This window comes from Geotrypetes seraphini, chromosome 1, assembly GCF_902459505.1.
Source record: "Geotrypetes seraphini chromosome 1, aGeoSer1.1, whole genome shotgun sequence".
Taxonomy (NCBI): Eukaryota; Metazoa; Chordata; class Amphibia; order Gymnophiona; family Dermophiidae; genus Geotrypetes; species Geotrypetes seraphini.
The window spans coordinates 388947974-388962581 of NC_047084.1; the positions used below are offsets into that span (position 1 = coordinate 388947974).

At 42.7% G+C, this 14608-nt stretch overlaps 1 protein-coding gene across 3 annotated transcripts in view; it reads right to left on the reverse strand.

Moving 5' to 3' along the window:
* Window positions 1-14608, reverse strand: part of NCBP1 (nuclear cap binding protein subunit 1) — a 397555-nt gene that overhangs the window by 312039 nt on the left and 70908 nt on the right. Inside the window, exons 2-3 of one of the 3 annotated variants that reach the window (XM_033917021.1) lie at window positions 13315-13716; window positions 6120-6220 (exon numbers count right to left, since the gene is read on the reverse strand). In XM_033917021.1, the coding sequence (XP_033772912.1) occupies window positions 6120-6220; window positions 13315-13329 (116 nt within the window). In that variant the 5' untranslated portion in view covers window positions 13330-13716. Of the gene's footprint in view, window positions 1-6090; window positions 6221-13314; window positions 13717-14608 lie in introns of all 3 variants that reach the window. The other 2 variants (XM_033917013.1, XM_033917038.1) reach the window with 2 other exon arrangements.

Sequence of the window (14608 nt, forward strand, 5' to 3'; positions counted from 1 at the left end):
CCCTATTTGAGTATAGATTTACCTGCGTACGTTTCGATCATGTCCCCTCTCAATCTCCTCTTTTCAAGGGAGAAGAGGCCCAGTTTCTCTAGCCTCTCATTGTACGGCAACTCCTCCGGTCCCCTTTTGAGTAGTACTATGCCCTTTTTCATGTACGGTGACCAGTTTTGGACAAAGTATTCCAGGTGGGGGAGCACCATGGCCCGGTACAGTGGCATGATAACCTTCTCAGATCTGTTTGTGATCCCCTCCTTAATCAATCCTAGCATTCTGTTCGCCATTTTCGCCGCAACTGCACATTGTGCAGACGGCTTCATTAACTTGTCTACAAGAACTCCCAAGTCTCTTTCCTAGGGGCTCTCTCTGAGTACAGCACCGGACATCCTGTATACGTGCATATGATTTTTACCGACATGCATCACCTTGCACTTATCCACGTTGAACCTCATTTGCCATTTCGCGGCCTATTCCTAAGGAAAATTATGTTCTTACCTGTTAATTTTCTTTCCTCTAGACGCAGCAGATGAATCCAGAGACTAGTGGGCTAGTACACATCTACCAGCAGGTGGAGACAGAGAACTGATTAACAGGTGGCCCTTTTGGTTGGCACCCTCCCTGTATCCTCAGTATCGCTCCTTGCCCAAGCAGTCGGAATCAGCATATGTCAAACATGTAAAAAACTTCTTTCCCAACACAAATTGCAAAGGTAATAATAGAGAGAACAACTACCAACAATAACAAAACCGTGGAAAAAAGCGAAACACGAACAGAGATCCAAAAGCCACAAAGGGTGGGGCTCTGGATTCATCTGCTGCGTCTAGAGGAAAGAAAATTAACAGGTAAGAACATAATTTTTCCTTCCTCAGCAACAGCAGCAGATGAATCCAAAGACTAGTGGAATGTAGCAAAGCAATCCTCAATCAGGGCGGGAAGCAAATGCTGTCTCAGCAATAACCGATACACCAAAAGCAGCCTCTGCACTGAGGAATAGTGGCTCGTGGCCAGTAGGGGGCGATGTCTATGGGACGGTAATGGAATGGACGTCAGGACATGATGGTGCAGTATTTTGTGGAGTTTTTCTACAAAAGCACCTGCTTTTCGTATGATTCTGGATAACTCTAGTTAGATACAAGCATATGTGTTAGTTAAGGCCACACCCAATAGAAGCGTACGAAAAATTGGTGAATAAAAATCTGAATATGGATGTAGCCAAGGCCAGAAAAACACACTACAGATTAATATTAAGGAAAAGCATAATAATATTATTTTTATGTACTTTGCTATTAAGCCAGATCATAGAAGAAATCAGGTATAGATATGCATAATGCACATATAGAGCTATTGATGACTCCATTTTGGGTTCTCTGTTTTTCTGTGTCTTCTGCTTTGCTTTACTCCATTTTGTGTTCAGCCTATGGCCCTAGTCTTTGTTCAGGTTTTTCCCGCTTTTAGCCTCGTGGTTCTAATTGATTCCAGATGTGCCTTAGGCTGGTTAGGAAGAGCATATTAGATTACGTATCCCAATCTGAGATATAACATGCATTAAATATGAATGAAATACATGGTATGAATGGATGAATGAAGGGGCCCCGACCGAAAGAACGAATGAATGGATGGATGAAAGAATTTGTACTTAAAGTGAAATGTTTTATATAAGGAACACTAAGGAAAAATCCTAAAGCAACATCTGGAAATAATTAGAGTCAGAAACTACTGTACTAGTTTCCAGCATAGGAAGGGGGGCATTGGTAGCCCACACTTAGGACTGTGTAGGTGTAACATGAAACTGTCAGTTGTTCAAAGCAGGAGGAGGGAGTACCCCTCCTCCAGGATAAAGCTGAGAACATTTCAGCAGCTTGCCTGATACATAGACAAACTGTCTGAAATAAGTTTTGAGAAGGACAAAAAGAATACTGAATATGTTATAAAATGTTAATGTATATTCAAGGATGAATGTAAACAAACAAATATGATTTCTGAAACTTTTAAACATGTTAAAGAAAAGTTCTTTGTCAAAATTTAAGGACCAATGATGTCAAACTGGACTGAAGGTATATATTGGGGAGCTTCGAAGTATCGAGTTGAGATCGTTATCAGAAGGCCAGCATTTTGGCAACTATAACGACTTTCCCGCTAACGCAACAAGCCTTTTGAGGTCCATGATGGAAAAATAAAAGCAATAAATAATTATTTTGGTAAACCTTGAGTTATGCGTCATTTCCATGTTTTTGTTATTTTGCACACCTTGAGTGAAAGCTAGCAGCTTAATTGGCAACTGCAGCTTTATGAGTGCACTGGTGTCTCATTATCCATGCTCAGCACGCACTGCCACATCCAAACGGTAATGCTTAGAAAAAGTATTCTTAGAAGACCAAGTAGCCACGCAACAAATCTCCTCCAAAGAAAAACCTCTGGACTCCGCCCAAGAATAAGCCATCGCTAGAGTGGAATGAGCATGAAGCTTGTCGGGCAACCGCTTACCAGACATCAAGGAAGTGGAAGCAATGGTCTCCTTAACCCAGCGAGCAGTGGAAGCCATAGACGCTGCCATACCCTTGTTGCGGCCCGCAAACAACACAAAGAGATGATCAGAACGACGAAAGTCGTTAGTAAGTTGGAGATAATGTAGAAGTATCCTACGGACCTCTAGGAACTGCAGAGAAGAGAATTTCTCCTCCCAATCCTCTTTTCTGAAGGCTGGAAGAAAGAGAGATTGGTTAACATGAAAGGTGGAGACCACTTCAGGAAGAAATGACGGAACAGTCCGCACCAACACACCCGAATTCGAAATACGCAAAAAAGGATCTCTACAAGACAACGCCTGCAACTCAGGCCTGCAACTAGCCGAAGCCATCGCGACAAGAAAAAACGCTTTCAAAGTCACATTCTTCAAAGTCGCTTTGGACAAAGGCTCAAAGGGAGGCTTTTGTAACCCACCAAGACTACTTTAAGATTCCACTCCGGACAGATCTTTTTAATAGGAGGATGAATATGTTGCATCCCTTTCAGAAATCGAACCAGGTTGAGATGCCAGGGAAGAACGCGCCACGCGGCCCCTTGAACTTGAGCAATAGCAGCCACTTGAACTTTAAGAGAATTAAAGGCCAATCCCTTGGCAACTCCATCCTGAAGGAAGGAAATAAATGTTTTTTGTTTATTTTTAATGGGAAAGAAGAAAAACACAGAGGACCATGAAGAACCCTCAATCCAGGGGAGAGGAGGGTGGAGCAGGAACCTGGGGAGGCCCAGGTGTGACTCTCAAAGTTGGCACCGCTCAGCCAAACACCCCAAACTGTCTGAAGAGAAAAATTCTCAACAGCAGAATACACCAAAATCCAGCTAGAAACCAGGAGCTCGTGGAACAGCGACCATCACCTGCTGGGAGATAGAGAATACTGAGGGAGGGTGCCAACCAATAGGACCACCTGTTAATCAGTTCTCTATCTCCACCTGCTGGTAGATGTGTACTATCCCACTAGTCTCTGGATTCATCTGCTGCTGAGGAAAGTGTGTTTATGGCTTGTTGTAGGTCTTTGCAATCTTTCTGTGTTCTCACTACTTTGAATAACTTTGTATCGTCCGCAAATTTAATCACCTCACTCATCGTACCAATTTCCAGGTCATTTATAAATATGTTGAGCACAGGCCCGAGCACTGAACCATCGGCACCCCACTCGTGACACTTTCCAATTTGAGTATTGTCCGTTTACTCCCACCTCGCCGTTTCCTATCCGTCAACCAGTTGTTAATCTATGTGAGTATATCACCCTCGATGCCACGGCTCGCAAATTTTTCGAAGTAGACGTTCATACGGGACCTTGTCGAACACCTTCTTAAAATCTAGATATACGATGTCGACCGGGTCACCCTTATCTATCTGCCACAAACATCAAATACACCAGAAATGGGTGTCAGAAACAGAGGTGGTCCAACTTCATCAGGTGCAATGCTTGAAGCCACTGGGAACCTTCAATGACATGGAAGGAAAAACAGCTGTGGTTAAATCAAATGACTTGATGATGAAAAAAAGGGCCTCTCGCTGTACAAAAAAAGAAGGGGATGCTCCCAACCAATGTTCAGGCCTAAAAGGGCCTGTCAGCCACCAGAAAAAAGGAAACTTAAAAATTACAAAAAGTTCTCTAAAACTATAAATGTAGGAGAAAAAATGAACTTAAGGCAAAATAGAAGCAAAATATTCCCAAGGGAAGGCACCACGCAATGAAAACCCATCAAACTTTTTAAAATGAGGTTAAGAGGAATCATGAAGAAAATATCTTCCTCCCTCCAAGGATTAAAAAAACAAACAAAAAAAAAAGACTGCTGGTCCCACACTCGCAAGGCCAGCGGAAAGGTACCCGCACATGTGTGGTGGGATGCTGTCCTGAGATTTTTAAAGTAATACAAATGCTTTTAAATGTCTACACTGAGGCTCCATCGATAACGTCACCCATGTGTGAGATTATCTTGGCCTGCTTGTCCTCGGAGAAACAAAAAAAAAACACTACCTTATTTCCCCATATATAGGCTGCCCCTTTGTATAGGCCACAGGAAATGCCAATATAGGTTTTAAAACTCTTAGATAAGCCGCCCCATGTTACTAGCCACAGCTTATCTAAGAGTTTTTAAACACATCGGCCTATACAATTGGGAGGTCTATACATTATCCCCCCCCCCTTAAATACCTCCTGGACAGCTGCTTCCTTCAATCACACTGTGTAGGACAGGAGCTATGTTTGCAATCTCAAGCCTCACCCCGCACTGCTTCCTGATTGGCTGCCGTCAGTTCTCGCGACAGCAGCCATTCAGTAAGCAGTGCAGGGCGAGGCCTGAGATCGCAAACATTGCTCCTACCCTGCACAGCATGTCTGGAGGAGGCAGCGCCTGCCAGCGGAGATGTCTTCGGAGTCAGACAGTGGCACACGCAGAGGGACCTGGGCCTAAGCTCCACAGCTGGCACCAACCTAACCCCAAGTAATGAATTTGTTGGGTCCGCAACTTCCACCAGCATTCACAGTTTGCTCAGGTATTTAAGGGGGATGATTTTTTTAAAAGTTCAGTTACGGTATTCCTCTAATGGGGCGGCTCCATTTAAGCAAGCCGCACTCACTGCACAGGTTTGTAAAACCCATGTATAGGTCGCAGCCTATACATGGGGAAATACGGTAAATGACTGAGATAGGACTTACAAAATATATAACAAGAAAAATTATAAATAATTTCTAGAAGAAAAAAAAAAAAAGATATCATCAGATGCAAACTATGAAGGAGCACAAACAAAATGCAATAGTTGAGTTAAATCAGTGGTCTCAAACTCGCAGTCCAGGGGCCACATGCAGCTCACCAGGTACTATTTTGAGGCCCTTGGTATGTTTATCATAATCACAAAAGAAACATAAAACAGTTTCTTGATCATATGTCTCTTTACCTATAAATTACACTATTATTATTAAGACTTAGCCAAAAGGAAAGGTTTATAAATAAAGAGTTTTACCTCATGCAAAATTGTCATTTCTTTAATAAGACACTAACTATTTTTTCTGAGGCCCTCCAAGTACCTTCAAATACAAAATGTGGCCCCTGCAAAGGGTTTGAGTTTGAGACCACTGAGTTAAATGGAAAAACCGGCACCCAAGGTCCCAACAACAACAGGCAAGACAATGAGCATATGCACAGTAGAATGCCCTCAAAATGTCAGAGGAAAGCTAGATGAATTTTCCTGTGTGGAACTCTTTTCCTCAGAAAGCCACAAAGTAAAAATCAACACCAAAACATAAGGGGAGGGGGAGACTTCAAAATACATTAAGATCCTGTTAGTAAGGGGCAGGCAATAGGATAGAAAGGCAGGAATACAAACAATTACATACTAGTGGATGACTGAAGTGCTGGGAATGGGGAATCATGGCAATGCTTGGCAAATTTTTTTTTTTTTTAATTTCCCAGTTACATCATTTTTTGGAATTTTGTGCATCACCACAATAAAAATTTCTACTGCCTTAAAAAGGCAGAACAAAACAAACCTGCTTATGCATGGGATGCCTAAGTAGAGGCAGAGGTTTTTTAAGCATTAAGGTAGATAGATAAGATTATCACCTGAATTCATATATCTTTTGAATACATACACTGTACAAAGAATTCTTAAGATCTTGCTCTTATAATTTGGTAGATCAGCCTCCAAAACGCCAGCAAGTCCTTCCAAGTTGCTCTCCAACGAAGATGTACTCTAAAGGAGAGAGCAAGTAATTAATCTTGAGCACCTGATTAAAAAAGCATCCATATCTATCTAAAAATAGTTTTTTGTTTTTTTATGTCTTTTTTTTTGTATAATCATGTATATTGAGCAAAATGAGTCAACGTGCAAAAACAACAAGCAAGGTACAGAACAGCATTGACACAGAGCAGATGTGAAATCTTTAACAGTACACACCACTCAAGAAAAGAAACGGTAGAAGGTGGATTAGATTTTAATTTTAATAAAGCAAAAACTTCAAATATAAGTGGAGTTGAAACACTTGCCATTGGAAATAGAAAGATTAGGTTCTTACCTCGATAATTTTCTTTCTTGTAGATGTGTCTAGTAGTCCTGAAGAAAAACAAGTGGGGAGTGGGATAGAACACGTCAACCTTGAGACAAACGATCTTTATTTCCTCAAATTATAATACACATAAAACCACATAGATAAAAAGTCCCATCAATCAAATGTCCTATGTTGGATGGATCTAATAGATGACCTGACACGGTCTGTGTTTCGGCCACTGAATGGTGACCTGCCTCAGGTGTGTGATTATGTGTCCACTAGGTGTTGTAATTGTAGGGTCCTACGGTTTTGATTCTTCTATGATTACTTCCGAGTCCTGCAGATGTTTTAGGTTTTATTTTTAAAGTTTGTAATCCCAGCACTAGAGTTGACACCTAGTGGACCCATAATCACACACCTGAGGCAGGTCACCGTCAGGTAGCTGAAACACGGACCGTGTCAGGTCATTATTAGATCCATCCAACATAGGACATTTGATTGATGGGACTTTTTATCTATGTAGTTTCATATGTATTATAATTTGAGAAAATAAAGATAGTTTGTCTCAAGGTTGACGTGTTCTAGCCCACTCCCCACTTGTTTTTCTTTCATTTGATTTTACGTAGGGTTTCTGTTCCCTCTTTTTTTTCTCTAGTGGTCCTGAAACATAGGGTTTTGCATCTGAACCTGCAAATTACTTGCAAATAAACTTTCAATCATCTTTTCAACTCTGCCTGCTTCCCAGAGAGCTGTTCCTGCACCCTCAGTTTGTACAAAAGAAATCAAGTAATACTATAATGGAAGACATAACTGGAAGGAGGTAAACAGAGAAGAACTTCCGACAGTACAATTTTGTTCTGCTCTGTAACAAGATTTACCAATAAACATTATAACATTTACAATCATGTTAAAAAATTAGAACACCCCATGAAATATTCAGCTCTTTAAGAAATGTTTACATATCAATGTCAAATTTTTTTTTATTTATCTCTGAAAAAGAAAGTGATGTAATTGCAGGTAAACAACAAAAATTTTCCTTGATTTACTCATGAAACATAAGATATCCACAAAAATGTGTATTCTAACTGAGGAATAAATTAGAACACCCTACTAGCTAGTGTTAACGCCTTTGGCTGAAATAATTGCAATGAGACACTTCTTGTAGCCATCAACCAGTCTCTGACATTGGTCTAAGAAACGTTCGGCCCACTCCTCAATGCAGAATTCTTTCAGCTGTGAGATGTTTGAGGGGTTTCTTGCTTGTACAGCCTGTTTCAAATCACCCCACAGCATCTCAATGGGATTAAGATCAGGGCTTTGACTCGGCCACTCCAGGACTCTCCATTTCTTAGTTTTCAGCCAGTTCTTGGTGGAGTTACTGGTATGTTGGTGGGTCTTTGTTGTGTTGCAGGGACCAATTCCTCTTCAGCTTTACATTTTCTTACAGATGGTCTCACATGTTTCTCAAGAACCCTCTGATACACTGTAGAATTCATGCTGCATTTTATGATGGTAAACTGACCAAGTCCTGCTGCAGCAAAGCATCCCCAAACCATGACACTTCCACCTCCATACTTCACAGTTGATATGAGGTTCTTTTCCTGGAATGCTGTATTTGGGGTATGCCAAACAGGTCCTCTTTTCTGATGTCCAAATAATTCAATTTTAGACTAATCTATCCATAGAACACTATTCCAGAAGTCCTGGTGTTTGTCCACATTCTAGATGGCAAACCAGTCTGGCCTTGATATTCTCTTAGAGAGCAAAGGTTTCCTCCTTGCACACCTCCCATGCTAGTTAAATTTGTGCATTCTCTTTCTGATTGTAGAGGCATGCACTTTCACATCAACAGTAGCAAGATTCTGATGACATTTTAGGGTTTTGGGAGACTTCTTTTAGCATCTTGCGGTCTGCTCTGGGGGGTCAACTTGCTTGGATTGCCAGATCTAGGCATATTGGCATTTGTTTGGAAAATCCTCTACCTGTACACTATTTTAAAGACCGTGGAATGGCTGTCAAATTCTTTTGAGATCTTTTTAAATCCTTTACCAGACTTATAAGCTGCTACAATCTTCTTTCTGAAAGCATCAAACAGCTCTTTTGATCTCACCATGGTGTTCACTTTCACCGCAGCAATAATGAGCACACCAAACTAAATGTCCGAGGTTTAAGTAGGGAAATCCTCCTTCAAAATGCTGAGTGACAATCGTGTTTATATTAATTTTGGGCCCAAAAATTGCACTAGTGCTTATTTTTGAGGTAGATCTTATTTTTTTCATGTACATGATCATCTCTCCCTTCCTCTCCTTCACCCCAATTCTCCCTCATTCTTTTCACTCCCCCAAATGTGCAGCATCTTTCCTCCCCTCTCACCCAACCCTTTATGCCTTCCCTCTGCAGCATCTTTCTACCTCTCCTTCCCATCCCATGTGCACCACTTCTATCTTTCCTTTCCATGCAGCAGAACCCTTAAGCAGCCCCCCCACCCCAACTGTGCAACCAAATCCCTGCTGACCCTCCCATCTTTCCATTTCTCCCTCCCATCTGAACCCCGCCGACCCTCCGACCTACAAAGAGCAATGTCGGCAGCACTCTAAATAGGCTGCTTCGCAGCCTTCTCCTGCAGAGGCCTTCCGTGCACCGCGTTACTGATGATATTATCAGTGATGCGGCAGAGGGAATGCCCCAGCAGGAGAAGGCCGCAAAGCAGCCTGGTTAGAGTACTGATGACACTGCTCTTTGTAGGTCTCGCGATAGGAGGGTCAGCGGGGTTCAGACGGGAGGTAGAGATGGAAAGATGGGAGGATCAGTGGGGGTTCGGCTGCGCGGCGGAGGCAGGGTAAAGCGCTGCTAACAGCGAATCCAGGGACATTCGGGTTAGGCTTCCAGGGACTTGGGCTTATATTAAGACCTAGCCCAAAAATCATGCTAGGGCTTATTTTCAGGGTAGGTCTATTTTCGGGGAAACACAGTATGTTCTAATCATGTGCACCTGATGTGACACACCTATGTGTGATTTGAGCTACTTTAAGTGGGAGGATATGTGGGGTTGTCCTATTTATTCCTTAATTACGATACATATTTTTGTGGATATCTTTTGTTTTATGAGTAAATCAAGGAAAATTTTTGTTGTTTACCTGCAATTACATTACTTTCTTTACCAGAGATAAATAGATTTTTTAAAAAAGGATTTAACATCAATATGTGAACATTTCTTAAGAAAGAACTGAATATTTCATGGGGTGTCCTAATTTTTTCACACGACTGTATGTGGGTGCTATAAAACAGATAGAAATACTTGTGCAACCAGCTCTAACTTTATAGCGCTCATAGCTACTCGCATGTACTGCTATCCAGAAGAGACTTAAAACAAAAAGTATACTCTCTCGAGTATTCCTTATGGGGGGGTCTCAGATCACCTGAAGAACAGAGCTCTCTTTAGCTCCAGACTGATTCTTCAAGGCAGAAGGCAGGCGAAGCCCACGTACAGGGCGGGGGATTTAGGATCACTAGACATCTACAAGAAAGAAGATTTGAGGTAAGAACATAATCTTTCTTTCTTGTGCAATGTGTCTAATGGTCCCAAACCCCCAAACTGTAGGGACATACAAATCAGTCCCCAAAGTCTAGGGTGGGTCCACTGAGCCTGCTTTCAGCACAGAAGACCCCAAAGCAACATCTTTCCTGGCTGCTATGTCCACCTTATAGAACCTAGTAAAGGTATGGAGGGTAGACCACGTAGCTGCTCTACAGATCTCTCCAGGCGAGACAGCCCTAGTCTCTACCCATGAGGTAGCAACTACTTTGGTGGAGTGAGCTTTCAATGCAATCAGCGGCTGCTTACCACAGCCCATATATGCAGAGCAAATGGCCATCTTAATCCATTTGGAAAATCAAGGCTTGGCACGATTGGTCAGAACAAAAAGGTGATCCGAGACGCAAAACTCATTGGTAACTTTAAGGAGAGTTTGCTTGACATCCAACAAATGCAATGTCCTGTCTTTTTTCTTTGATCACATCAGGTGGAAGGCAACAGGCTTCCTGATTAACATGGAAGGCAGAGACAACTTTCAGTAAGAAGGATGGAACCTTATGTAAGGAGAGTCCTACTTCCGTAATTTTGAGGAATGGTCTCATACAAGAAAGAGCTTACAACTTGGAGACTCGTCTTGCCAATATAATCGCCCCCAAGAACACCGTCTCGACCATATGATCCAGAAAGGAAGCCTTCCATATGGGCTTAAACGGAGGTCCACTGAGACCTTGCAATATTGTGTTACGATTCCAGGAATGGAAAAGACCATAAGACCAAAGTGCTCCAGATTCTCAATATGTACAGATCCTTGAGTGAGAAGGTCCAACAGTCTGAGGTATTCGTCACTCTGGAGACAGACTAGGTCCACATACCAATCTACTGATAATGACACCAGACTACAAGACGTTAAGAAAATAAATAAAAACTATACTCTTCAAGAAATTCCTGAAACAGCCCTAACTTCAGAAAAGAAATAAAAACTACATTCTTCAAGAAATTCCTGAAACAGCCCTAACTTCAGAAAAGAAATAAAAACTACATTCTTCAAGAAATTCCTTAAACAGCCCTAACTTCAAACTTATCGTCCTTCCCCCCTCTCTCTTCCCGCCACACAGAAACTACATAACCTACTCTTTACCTCTCCAGAAAGGATAAATGTTCTTCCACTGTAACCCTCCATTTTTTTATTTCTTTTGTAATCCGCCTTGAACCGCAAGGTAATGGCGGAATAGAAACCTCTAATGTAATGTAATATAATATAAAACCATGGTCTGCGGGGCCAAACAGCCGTAACTAAGACTACCAAGCCCAGATGACTCTCAATCCTATGAATGACTCAACTGAGGATGGGCCATGGGGGAAACACATATAAGAGCTCTTTCTCCAGCCACAGTTGGACTAATGCGCTCATTTCTGGGCTCGTGTCTTTAGCTGTAAAAGCGAGATCTTTGTGTTGCTGCTGAGGCCATCAAATCCATCTGAAAAGTCTCCCACTGCCGAACTATGGGCATTGAACGCCTAGGGGGGATAGACACCATTCCCCAGGGTAGAGGGTCTGTCAACTGCAAAAGTGGGCCTGCATATTTTCCACTCCTGCTATATGCGCAGCCGAGAGTTTACAAATGAGCTTCAGCCCACCAAAAGAGAAGTTGAGTTTCTAGGCACAATGGGGCATTTCTGGTGCCTATTTACTTGTTGACATAGGCCACTGCTGTTGCATTGTCTGAGAAGACCAAATTACTGCCTTGCCTTCCAGAGACTTCTCCAGTGCCTGAAGCGCTAGACAAATGGCTCCGAGTTCTAGGCAATTTATGAACAACTTCTGCCAAGCCAGTGACCAATGACCCTAAACTGGATGTCTGTTGCAATGACCCCCCCTTCCCCACATCATAAAGGTTGGAATCGGTTGTTAAATATCTCCCAGGAGAAAATGCGAAGAGGCATGGCTCTGGAGAGAGTAGCTGTTTGTTGTCAGTAAACAGGGAAGTGGTTGCTGAAGAGAGTCTGTCTGAGGAGACCAGTGATTTTGTAACCAAACAACTTCTAGGCCCCAAAGGTCTGCTCCAAACTGAGCCCAGACCAATGAAAAATTCAACAGCCTGCCCCCCTATCCTGGAAGGCTCAGCCCCTGTCCTGGCATCTTTTGTGATTTCTTAGAGACTGGGAAAGAGCAAGAGCCCAAGGCTTGTTGTCTCCTGCCACCGCTGGACCTTAGTGTCACATGGCCTGCTGCATAGGGGTGGAATCTTCAAAAGCCTCAAAAATTGCTTCATCCTGAACCCCAAGTCATCTGGATCTGGTGTCTGGCAAGGCCTTGAGACGACAGTCCGCAACATTTGTCATCGAGTCATCCAGACCTTTGCCAAATAGTATCTGCCCCTGAAAGGGGAGCCTGCGCAGAATGGATTTAGAGGCAGAATCTCCTATCCACTGTATGATCCAGAGCATCTGTTGAGTGGAGATTGCATAGACTGATACCTTGCTCATAATTCTTATATGGGCAGATTAGATGGGCCATTTGGCCGTTATCTGTCGTCACGTTTCCATGTTTCTATACAGAGCGTCCGCTATATAATTCACCTCAGATAGGAGCATTTGGGAATCCTCGTCATCTTCCAGGACTGAGACTCGAGACAGCCGGGTGCTACCTTAATCCCTAAGGCCAAGGCTTCAAATTGCCTCTTGAGGAGCAAGTTCATCTTACAATCCTGAAAATCTTTTAAAATGACACCTCCTTCAGTAGGCAGAGATGTACATTTGGTTACCTGCACCACCAGCGAATCCACCTTCGGCAGAACAAATAGCTGCTGAAAATCCGGAACCATCAGGTAAAGCTTTGCCATAGAATTAGCCACCTACAGGAACCCCCTCTGGAAACTCCCAGTGATCCATGATCAGTTTTTTATTGTCTGGAAGGGAGGGAAAACAGGCAATTTGAGCAACAGAGCTGTTCATAACTAAGCACTGAGACGAGGGAGCTGGAGAAACTTCCAGCTTCAGTTTTCTCAGTGGGGTGGAAATACTACTCGAGAGTGCAGAGTCTTTGAAAAGCCAGCGCACCATGGGGTCATCCACCTGGCCCTCAGTCACTGCCACTTCTTAACTGCTGATTTCTTGCAAAGAACCAGACTCTGCCATCTAAACTTCATCCTGGGTCACCAGTGGCATGGAATCAGATTTTCCATCCTCACTGTCTACGTCAGAATTATTTTTTTATTTTTAATTTCTATACCGTTTAGCCCTAGGTCCAATCTATGTCCTCACCTGGCCGATGCACATGCTGAGGGGAGCTCCCTTGCACCGCCACTACCCCCCTGGTGTGCTGCAAGCAAACGCCAAGGACCCACATGAGGCTCTCAAAATCCGGGATGAAGCCTTGTTCTATGGGTCTCGAGGACCCTGCAGTGACCCCCTGCCAGTCGTCCTGGGCTCCGCAGACCTTGCACACCTGCACTTGGCCAATGCACCTTCAGAGGGCTCTGGAAAGGGTCCCTTCCCCTGGGAATGCAACTCCTGCAGATTTCTAGCTCTGAAGGACTCAGAGGAGGCTGTGCTCAAGGCTCCTGCCCCTCCCCCATGCACTCAGACTTGGGACATGGACACTTCTCAGCTGGCCATCCAGAACAAACTTGGCAAGATAAAATAGGAAGATCATTGGTGAAATACCTTAAAAGAAAAAATGAAAAATGCCTTATTTCATCCATTAAAGATTCCAACCAAAGATTAATAACTGAAATCTCAGAAATTAAAACAGAATTTGAATCTTTTTATACACACCTCTTCACCTCTGAGACATCCCCCACGCATCAGGACATCACACAAATGCTAAATTCGATTCAACATCCCACTTGCCCCACCAACTCAAACGAGATAAGAAGACCTAAGGGGTCCATTCCTGTCAATTTTAATTTTATATATATATATATATATATACTAGTCGTTAAGCCCGTTACATTAACGGGTGCTAGAATTTATGTCTGTCTGTATTTTTCTTTCTGTCTCTTTCCTCCCTCCATTTCCCTGTGTAGCGCTGTCTCTGCTTTCTTCCTCAGTCTGCACTCTCAAGCTGTAACATTACTGCTTAGCTTTTTCTCCCTGCAAGCATCTCTGCTCTCTTTCTCATCCCCAGTCTCTTTGCTATTTTTCTCTTCTTGCAGGGGTCTCTGCTCTCCTTTCTCTATATGTTCCCGATTCCTGCAAACTTCTGTTTTCTCTGTATGCTCTTGATCCTGTGTTTCCCTGTAGGTGTCTCTTCCTTTTTTTTTTTTTTATTCCTTCTTCACGTATGGTTGATTTATTAAAAGTTTTTATATTTTTCCTATTTGTTGCATGCCTGTCTCCTTGGCCGCTGTATGTTTCTCTTTTTTTGCTTTCTGTGTTTGTTTGTGTTTTTTTGCTGATTGTCTACTTGGTCGCTGTCAGTCTATCTGTCTCATTAGCTGCTGTATGTCTGTATGTCTTTTTTGAAGTCTTACTCCTTGGCCACTGTATGTCTGTATGTTTTTTTTTTCTTGAATTTATCCTTGGGCATTGTATTTTTTATTTTTTTCTGTTTGTC